This window comes from Petromyzon marinus (assembly GCF_048934315.1).
Source record: "Petromyzon marinus isolate PM22_M1 ecotype Great Lakes invasive population chromosome 67 unlocalized genomic scaffold, UKy_Petmar_22M1.pri1.0 chr67_unloc.6, whole genome shotgun sequence".
In the NCBI taxonomy this organism is placed as follows: Eukaryota; Metazoa; Chordata; class Hyperoartia; order Petromyzontiformes; family Petromyzontidae; genus Petromyzon; species Petromyzon marinus.
In genome coordinates, this window is record NW_027422596.1 from 954,314 (window position 1) to 965,038 (window position 10,725).

A 10,725-nucleotide genomic window follows, 5' to 3' on the forward strand; every position below is an offset into this window, starting at 1 on the left:
TCACTCTAACCACCATCATCACTCTAACCATCATCACTCTAACCATCATCACTCTAACCATCATCACTCTAACCATCATCATCACACTAACCATCATCATCACTCTAACAATCATCACTCTAACCATCATCATCACTCTAACCATCATCACTCTAACCATCATCACTCTAACCATCATCATCACTCTAACCATCATCATCACTCTAACCATCATCACTCTAAGCATCATCACTCTAACCATCATCATCACTCTAACCATCATCACTCTAACCATCATCATCACTCTAACCATCATCACTCTAACCATCATCACTCTAACCATCATCATCACTCTAACCATCATCATCACTCTAACCATCATCACTCTAACCACCATCATCACTCTAACCATCATCACTCTAACCATCATCATCACACTAGCCATCATCACTCTAACCATCATCACTCTAACCATAATCACTCTAACCATCATCACACTAACCATCATCACTCTAACCATCATCACACTAACCATCATCACTCTAACCACCATCATCACTCTAACCATCATCATCACTCTAACCATCATCACTCTAACCATCATCATCACTCTAACCATCATATTTTCCACCACAATAGTTACCACCACCACCCATCTTCATACTCACACAGGCCTTGCACCATCACCGCCGTGGTGGCTACGAGCACCATCACCATCCCTGCTGCCATCACGGCTCTCCCCTTGCCGACGTGTTGCTGATGATGGTGGTGATGCTGATGATGATGGTGGTGATGCTGATGATGGTGGTGGTGGGGGTGTTCGTCTCTTGGGTTGTGAGACTTCTCTGGAGCGTGTGCAGCGCGTGGGTGGAGGAGTCTCAGTGGGTGGTGGAGGGGGTACGTGGATTAGTGAATGGGGGAGTGTGTGCGAGTGTGTGTGTGTGAGTGTGTGTGAGTGTGTGTGTTGATGAGTGTGTGTGAGTGTGTTGCTCAGTGTGTGTGTGTGAGTGTGTGAGTGTGTGTGAGTGTGTGTGTTGATGAGTGTGTGTGAGTGTGTTGCTCAGTGTGTGTGTGTGAGAGTGTGTGTGAGTGTGTGTGTTGATGAGTGTGTGTGAGTGTGTGAGTGTATTGATGAGTGTGTGTGTTGATGAGTGTGTGTGTTGATGAGTGTGTGAGTGTATGTGTGTGTTGATGAGTGTGTGTGAGTGAGTGTGTGAGTGAGTGTGTGAATGTGTGAGAGTGTGTGTGTGTTGATGAGTGTGTGTGAGTGTGTTGATCAGTGTGTGTGAGTGTGTGAGAGTGTGGGTGGGGGAGTGTGTGAGTGTGTGTGTTGATAAGTGTGTGTGAGTGTGTAAGTGAGTGTGTTGCTCAGTGTGTGTGAGTGTGTTGATCAGTGTGTGTGAGTGTGTGATTGTGTGAGTGAGTGTGTGAATATGTGAGTGTGTGTGAGTGAGTGAGTGTGAGTGTGTGTGTTGATGGATGTGTGTGAGTGTGTAAGTGTGTGTGAGTGTGAGAGAGTGTGTGGGGAGCGATAGTGTAGTGGTTAGCGCGCTGCGCTATGAACCTGGCGACCCGGGTTCGATTCCCGCTCACGGCCAACACCAGTGACGATTATCTGAACCGGTCCCGGGCCTCCCCTAGGTCGACTCAGCCTCAAATGAGTACCTGGTGCGGTGTGTAAACATTGCCACTATGGAGACAAAGGCGGTCGGGCGTGGTGCTGGTCACCCACCCCCTCGTGTACCGTTCCGGCCTTCATCGGTGCTCGCTAACAGCACTTGCCCCTATAGTCTGTTAAGGCTATATGGGGGATCTTTTTGCGTGTGAGTGTGTGTGTTGTTGTGTGAGTGTGAAATGTGGATCCCCCTAATGGAACATCTTCACCGGTTAGAAACATTTAGGCTGGCTTGCCTACGATCCATCCTGGGTTCAACCAGGCTGGACTGTGTGAGGAGCTCACAAATCCTTGAAAGATCTGGGCAAAGTCCCATCGGTGAGCTCCTCCGGCAGGCAAGGCTGCGTTGGCTGGGTCACGTCGCCCGCATGCCCAGCCACCGCATGCCGACACAGCTTTTGTTCGGCCGGATAGAGGGTGCTAAACGGGCGCGGCACGAGCTAGAAAAGAGATGGAGTGATGTGGTAGAGGAGGACGTGGAGCTGAGTGGACTTGCCGATGACTGGTACCAGCGGTGTCAAGATCGGCCTCTGTGGAGGAGGCTCGTGAAGGATGCTACTGGGCAGTTGGAGGTAGTCGCCCTCCAACAACAACAGAGGGCGGAGGAGCGACGCTCACAACAACGAGCGGAGCGCCGGGTGGCTAAAGCACAGCAGATTGGCACAATAGGGGGCACAGGTGGTGCATCAGCCAGTCATCTCAGTCATCTCAGTCATCTCAGTTAGTCGACCCGTGGCACCTGCTGGGTCTGCCCCGTGACCTCCTGCCAGCGGGCGTTCGACACCTCACGTGGCCTCAAGGTGCACATGGCCTGGCACAAGCGTCGTGGTGACGTCACCGCCACTTGGTGGCGAATGGCGGTTGTTGTTGTGTTTGAGTGGTGCCGGACGGGCAACGCTGTCGTGGGCAGTGCCGTGGGGGAGAGGGTCAATTCCGATTGGCCCTCTACCCTCATGGCGTCTGTAGCCACTACCACAGCGGCCATATGGGAGCTCAGGACCACCACGCTCCCACGCCCCCTTCATTATTTTATTCAGAAGAAGAGCCACACCCTGTTGTTTGGCAGTCTCCTGCCCCGAGTAGAGGACTGTCCACCCCTCACGGTGGCAGGAGTCAGAGCCGGTCCACCGGGCCTCCTGAATGCCACGGAGATCCAGGCGGTACCAGACCAGCTCCCGACAGAGGAGTGGCAGCCTCTCCTCCACAGTGAGCGTTCGAACATTCCACATGGCCACACGAAGTGGCTTTTTGTTGTTTCTGGAGGAGCCCCGAGGATAGATATTCAATCTCCTGGCTCCGCCAAATGGGGTTTGGCCAGGAGACGTCATAGTCGCCTGTCCCCCCGGGGCCTCCGGCACAAGCTTGTTTATAGATATCTTAGACGTGGTTTAGTGTTAGTTGATTGAAGGTGGAGGGGTTACCAGCCCTTTGCACCCTTCCAGAGCCCCCGTTTGGCCGCTGTGGTGGTCACAGACGCAATGAGGGGAAAGGCCAATCTGAATTGGCCCTCCACCCATAGTACTGCCCAGCACACCGTTGCCCGTCCGGCACCACGGGGAGGTAGGGGGTTGTTTTGCCAGACACAAAAAGATCCCCCATATAGCCTTAACAGACTGTTGGGGCAAGTGCTGTTAGCGAGCACCTTTGAAGGCTGGAACGGTACACGAGGGGGTGGGTGGCTACCAGCACCACGCCCGACCCCCCCACACACACACACCTCCCCCGCACACCCACACACCCACCCCCCCCACACACACCCACACCCCCCACACACCCCACACACCCACACCCCTACGCACACCCCACGTGATGCTCTCTCTCTCTCAAGGCAATTGCGACATCTCTGCAAGTCCTGGCCATGTGCTTCTCGTTAAAGCGCCGTGCGCGCAGCAGTTACGGAGTGAACTGTGCACGTAACGTGAACCACATGTACACACACACACATATACACGCACACACACGTACACACAGGCATCATACACACACATATACACACACATGTACACACACACACACATATACACGCACACACACGTACACACAGGCATCATACACACACATATACACACACATGTACACACACACACATATACACGCACACACACGTACACACAGGCATCATACACACACAGTGACACACACACATGTACACACACACACATATATACACGCACACACACGTACACACAGGCATCATACACACACATATACACACACACATGTACACACAAGCACACACACACTAAAACAACAACCGCCATTCGCCACTAAGTGGCGGTGACGTCACCACGACGCTTGTGCCAGGCTATGTGCACCTTGAGGCTACCACGTGGAAGTGTCGAACGCCCGCTGGCAGGAGGTCACGGGGCAGACCCAGCAGGTGCCACGGGTCGACTGACTGAGACGACTGGCTGATGCACCACCTGTGCCCCCTACTGTGCCAACCTGCTGTGCTTTAGCCACCCGGCGCTTCGCTCGTTGTTGTGAGCGCCGCTCCTCCGCCCTCCGTTGTTGTTGGAGGGCGACTGCCTCCCACACACACACACGCACAAACATGTACACACACACACATATAAACACACATGTACACGCACACACGTGTATATACACACACGCACAGACATGCACACAGACAAAGCTCCCCCGTGTAGCCTCTTACAGGCTGTAGGGGCAAGTGCTGTGAGTAGCGAGTAGCAGCAGCACCTGTGAAGGTAGACACAGACAAAGGTCCCCCGTGTAGCCTCTAACAGGCTGTAGGGGCAAGTGCTGTGAGTAGCGAGTAGCAGCAGCACCTGTGAAGGTAGACACAGACAAAGGTCCCCCGTGTAGCCTCTAACAGGCTGTAGGGGCAAGTGCTGTTAGCGAGCAGCACCTGTGAAGGCTACCGGCACTGTGACACACGAGGGGGTGGGTGGCTACCAGCACCACTCCCGACCGCCTTTGTCTCCCCAGTGGTGATGTTCACTACACGCCGCTACACCAGCTACTCGTTTGAGGCTGAGTCGACCTAGGGGAGGCCCAGGACCGGTTCAGATAATCGTCACCGGTGGTGTTGGTGGCCGTGAGCGGGAATCGAACTCGGGTCGCCGGGTTCGTAGCGCAGCGTAGCGCTAACCACTACACCCACCGCTCACCCGCACACACACAGTCACACACCAGCACACATACACACACATGTACATACGTGTGTGTATGTGTGTGTGTCAGTGTGTGTGTGTGTCAGTGTGTGTGTGTCAGTGTGTGTGTCACTGTGTGTGTGTGTCTGTGTGTGTGTGACTGTGTGTGTGTCTGTGTGTGGTTCAGTGTGTGTGTGTCAGTGTGTGTGTGTCTGTGTGTGTGTCAGTGTGTGTGTGACTGTGTGTGTGTGTCTGTGTGAGTGTCTGTGTGTGTGTCACTGTGAGTGTCTGTGTGTGTCACTGTGTGTGTGTCTGTGTGTGTTGTCTGTGTGTGTGTGTGTCTGTGTGTGTGTGTCACTGTGTGTGTCTGTGTTTGTAGTGTAGCGGTTAGCGCTACGCTGCGCTATGAACCCGACGACCCGGGTTCGATTCCCGCTCACGGCCAACATCAGTGACGATGATTTGAACCGGTCCCTGGGCATCCCCTAGGTCGACTCAGCCTCAAATGAGTACCTGGTGCGGTGTGTAGTGAACATCGCCACTGGGGAGACAAAGGCGGTCCGGCGTGGTGCTGGCCACCCACCCCCTCGTGTACCGTTCCGGCCTTCAAAGGTGCTCGCTAACAGTACTTGCCCCTACAGTCTGTTAAGGCTATACGGGGGATCTTTGTTCATGTGTGTGGTAGATTTACACTCGTGAAGGACGCTGCTGCTACTGGGCAGTTGGAGGTAGTCGCCCTCCAGCAACAATAGCGGAGGGCAGAGGAGCGACGCTCACAACAACGGGCGGAGCGCCGGGCGGATAAAATACACAGGAGGGGGGTACAGCTGGTGGTGCATCTACCGGTCATCTCAGTCGGCCGACCCATGGCACCTGCTGGGTCTGTCCCCGTGACCTCCTCCTGCACCTAGCCTGGCACAGTAGGGGGGTACAGCTGGTGGTGCATCTACCGGTCATCTCAGTCGGCCGACCCATGGCACCTGCTGGGTCTGTCACGTGACCTCCTCCTGCCAGCGGCGAGCCTTCGACGCTTCACGTGATAGCCTCAAAGTGGTGCACCTAGCCTGGCACGGGTGCCGTTGTGACGTCACACCGTCGCTTAGTGGCGAATGGCGGTTGTTGGTATTGTGTGTGTTGGTATGTATATATATGTATATGAGTGATAGTGTAGCGGTTAGTGCGCTACGCTATGAACCTGGCGACCCGGGTTCGATTCCCGCTCACGCCCAACACCAGTGACGATTATCTGAACCGGTCCTGGGCCTCCCCTAGGTCGACTCGGCCTCACATGAGTGACCCGGCGAAGGTGTTTAGTAAACATCGCCACTGGGGAGACAAAGGCGGCCGGGCGTGGTGCTGGTAGCCACCCACCCCCTCGTGTACCACAGAGCCGGTACCCTTCACAGCACTTGGCCCTACAGCCTGTTAGAGGCTACACGGAGGACCTTTGTCTGTGTCTACCTTCACAGGTGCTGCTACTCACAGCACTTGCCCCTACACCCTGATAGAGGCTACACGGGGGACCTTTGTCTGTGTCTACCTTCACAGGTGCTGCTGCTACTCGCTACTAACAGCACTTGCCCCTACAGCCTGTTAGAGGCTACACGGGGGACCTTTGTCTGTGTCTACCTTCACAGGTGCTGCTGCTACTCGCTACTCACAGCACTTGCCCCAGCAGTCTGTTAGAGGCTACACGGGGGACCTTTGTCTGTGTCTACCTTCACAGGTGCTTCTGCTACTCGCTACTCACAGCACTTGCCCCTACAGCCTGTTAGAGGCTACACGGGGGGAGCTTTGTCTGTGTCTACCTTCACAGGTGCTGATGCTACTTGCTACTCACAGCACTTGCCCCTACAGCCTGTTAGAGGCTACACGGGGGACCTTTGTCTGTGTCTACCTTCACAGGTGCTGATGCTACTTGCTACTCACAGCACTTGCCCCTACAGCCTGTTAGAGGCTACACGGGGGACCTTTTTCTGTGTCTACCTTCACAGGTGCTGATGCTACTTGCTATTCACAGCACTTGCCCCTACAGCCTGTTAGAGGCTACACGGGGGACCTTTTTCTGTGTCTACCTTCACAGGTGCTGCTGCTACTCGCTACTCACAGCACTTGCCCCTACAGCCTGTTAGAGGCTCCAAGGGGGAGCTTTGTCTGTGTCTACCTTCACAGGTGCTGATGCTACTCACAGCACTTGCCCCTACAGCCTGTTAGAGGCTACACGGGGGACCTTTGTCTGTGTCTACCTTCACAGGTGCTGCTGCTACTCGCTACTCACAGCACTTGCCCCTACAGCCTGTTAGTGGCTCCAAGGGGGAGCTTCGTCTTCGTGTCAATTTGTGCGTTGGTGCCGGACAGGAAGGCTGTGGGTGACCAGTGCCATGGAGGGGTGGGTGGGGGAGGGCCAATTCCGATTGGCCATTCCCCCTCATGGCGTCTGTGACCACCACAGCGGCCAAATGGGGGCTTTGTGGGAGTGCGAGGGGCTGGTAACCCCTCCACCTTCAATAAATTAACACGAAACCACGACTTAAATATGTCACTAATAAGCTTGTACCAGAGGCCCCTGGGGGGACAGGCGTCTATGACGTCTCCTGGCCAAACCACATTTGGCGGAGGCAGGAGATTGAATCTTTACCCTCGGGGCTCCTCCAGAATCAACGAAAAGCCACTGCGTCTGGCCACGTGGAATTTTTCGAACGCTCACTGCTGAGGAGAGGCTGCCACTGCTCTGTCGAGAGCTGGACCGATACCGCCTGGATCTCTGTGGCATTCAGGAGGTCCGGTGGACCGGCTCTGGCTCCTGCCACCATGAGGGGTGGACAGTCCTCTACTCGTGGCAGGAGACTGCCAAACAACAGGGAGTGGCTCTTCTTCTGAACAAAAGAATGAAGGGGGGCGTGGGAGCGTGGCGTTGAGGTGTGGGAAGCTGTAAGCCCCAGGCTAGTTTGGGCTCGCATTCCAATCAAGCAGAGGCAGGGAGTGGTGGTCGTGGTTACTTATACCCCCAGCGATGATGAGCATCGATGATGCTCAACATCGCTGGGGGCATCAGGAACTACCGTGGAGCTGATCTGCCCTCTGACCATCGACTAGTCATCTGTAATAACCACCATCGTCACCACCACCACAACCACCGCCATCATCGCCATCATCATCGTCACCCATCACCACCACCATCATCACCACCATCGTCACGATCACCACCGTCACCATCGTCACCATAACCACCACCATCGTTACCACCACCACCGCCATCATCGTCATCACCACCACCATCGTCACCACCACCACCACCATAGTCACCACCACCACCGCCATCATCATCGTCGTCGTCGTCACCACCATCATCTTCACCACCATCACCACCACTATGGTCACGATCACCACCGTCACCATAACCACCACCATCGTCACCACCACCACCACCACCGCCATCATCGCCATCATCATCATCATCGTCACCACCACCACCATCTTCACCACCATCACCACCACTATGGTCACGATCACCACCGTCACCATCGTCACCATAACCACCATCGTCACCACCACCACCACCGCCATCATCGCCATCATCATCGTCGTCACCACCACCATCTTCACCACCATCACCACCACCACGATCACCACCATCACGACCACCACCGCCACCACCACCACGTAGAAGGAGTCCTATAAATATTTGTGTATTCATCATCTGAGCACACACCACCACCGAGAGACAATCCAACACTGCCGTCCGTCGCTGTGCGTGAAGAGGCACAAAGGCAAAGCTCCCCCGTGTAGGCTTCGGCACGCACGCCCGGCCGCCTTTGTCTCCCCAGTGGCGATGATGGTCGCAGCGCAGCCGCCAGCGGGGGAGAGAGGGCAGGGGAGAGAGGGGCAGGGGAGAGGGGAGAGAGGGGCAGGGGAGAGGGGCAGGGGAGAGGGGAGAGAGGGGCAGGGGAGAGGGGGGCAGCGGAGAGGGGGGAGAGAGGGGCAGGGGAGAGGGGGGAGAGGCAGGGGGGAGAGAGGGGCAGGGAGAGGGGGAGAGGGGGGCAGGGGAGAGGGGGGCAGGGGAGAGGGGCAGGAGAGAGGGGCAGGGGAGGGGGGGGAGAGAGGGGCAGGAGAGAGGGCCAGGGGAGGGGGGGAGAGGGAGGGGGAGAGGGGGGAGAGAGGGGCAGGGGAGAGGGGGGAGAGGGGAGAGAGAGGAGAGAGGGGCAGGGGGAGAGAGAGGGGCAGGGGGAGAGGGGGAGAGAGGGGCAGGGGAGGAGGGGAGGGGGGGAGGAGGGGCAGGGGAGGGGGAGGGGGAGAGGGGAGAGAGGGGCCAGGGGAGAAAGAGGGGCAGGGGAGAGGGGGGAGAGAGGGGCAGGGGAGGAGGGGGAGAGCAGGGGGAGAGAGGGGCAGGGGAGAGGGGCAGGGGAGGGGGGCAGGGGAGAGGGGGGCAGGGGAGAGGGGCAGGGGAGGGGGGGGAGAGAGGGGCAGGAGAGAGGGCCAGGGGAGGGGGGGGGGGGAGAGGGAGAGGGGGGAGAGGGAGAGAGGAGAGAGGGGCAGGGGAGAGAGAGGGGCAGGGAGAGGGGGAGAGAGGGGCAGGGGAGGAGGGGGGAGAGGGGCAGGAGGGGGGGAGAGGGAGAGGGGAGAGAGGGGAGAGAGGGCAGAGGGGGCAGGGGAAAAGAGGGGGGGGAGGGACAGGAGAGAGAGAGAGAGAGAGAGAGACGTCTGTAGATGGAGGCTGATACAGGTGGCGCGGGAAGCTGGCCGTGCTGATGGGCCGTGGCAGTGGGGGGGGGTGTGCTGTGTGTGCTGTGTGTGTGCTGTGTGTGTGCTGTGTGTGCTGTGTGTGTGCTGTGTGTGCTGTGTGTTGTGTGTGTGTGCTGTGTGTGTGTGTGCTGTGTGTGCTGTGTGTGCTGTGTGTGTGCTGTGTGTGCTGTGTGTGTTGTGTGTGTGTGTGCTGTGTGTGTGTGCTGTGTGTGTGTGTGCTGTGTGTGCTGTGTGTGCTGTGTGTACTGTGTGTGTGTGCTGTGTGTGCTGTGTGTACTGTGTGTACTGTGTATGTAGTGTGTGTGCTGTGTGTGTGCTATGTGTGTGTTGTGTGTACTGTGTGTGTGTACTGTGTGTACTGTGTGCTGTGTGTGCTGTGTGTACTGTGTACTGTGTGTGTGAGTGCTGTGTGTGCTGTGTGTACTGTGTGTACTGTGTGTGCTGTGTGTACTGTGTGCTGTGTGTATGTGTGTGCTGTGTGTACTGTGTGTGCTGTGTGTACTATGTGTACTGTGTGTACTATGTGTACTGTGTGTGCTGTGTGTACTGTGTGTACTGTGTGTGTGTGTGTACTGTGTGTGTACTGTGTGTGTGCTGTGTGTGCTGTGTGTGTGCTGTGTGTGTGTACTGTGTGTGTACTGTGTGTGTGCTGTGTGTACTGTGTGTACTGTGTGTGTGTGTGTGCTGTGTGTGTGTGTACTGTGTGTGCTGTGTGTGTGTGTGCTGTGCGTACTGTGTGTGTGCTGTGTGCTGTGTGTGTGCTGTGTGTACTGTGTACTGTGTGTGCTGTGTACTGTGTGTGTGCTGTGTGTGTGTGCTGTGTGTGTGCTGTGTGTACTGTGTGTGCTGTGTACTGTGTGTGTGCTGTGTGTGTGCTGTGTGTGCTGTGTGTGTGTGCTGTGTGTGGGCTGTGTGTGCTGTGTGCTGTGTGTGTACTGTGTTGTGTGTACTGTGTGTGCTGTGTGTGTGCGTGCTGTGTGTACTGTGTGTGTGTACTGTGTTTACTGTGTGTACTGTGTGTGTACTAGTGTGTGTGTGTGTACTGTGTGTGCTGTGTTGTGTGTACTGTGTGTGCTGTGTGTGTGCGTGCTGTGTGTACTGTGTGTACTGTGTGTGCGTGCTGTGTGTACTATGTGTACTGTGTGTGTACTGTGTGTACTGTGTGTGCTGTGTGTGTACTGGGTGTGTACTGTGTGTGCTGTGTGTGTGCGT

The 10,725-nt window shown here is 56.1% G+C and overlaps 1 protein-coding gene across 1 annotated transcript in view; it reads right to left on the minus strand.

Annotated features, from left to right (window-relative positions):
• The window catches only part of LOC116957929 (vitamin K-dependent protein S-like), a 122,807-nt gene extending 121,802 nt beyond the window's left edge, over positions 1-1,005 (minus strand). Inside the window, exon 1 of the mRNA XM_076058056.1 lies at positions 648-1,005. Within this exon, the coding sequence (XP_075914171.1) occupies positions 648-708 (61 nt within the window). The 5' untranslated portion in view covers positions 709-1,005. The remainder of the gene's footprint in view (positions 1-647) is intronic.
• Between the last annotated feature and the right edge of the window lie 9,720 nt (positions 1,006-10,725).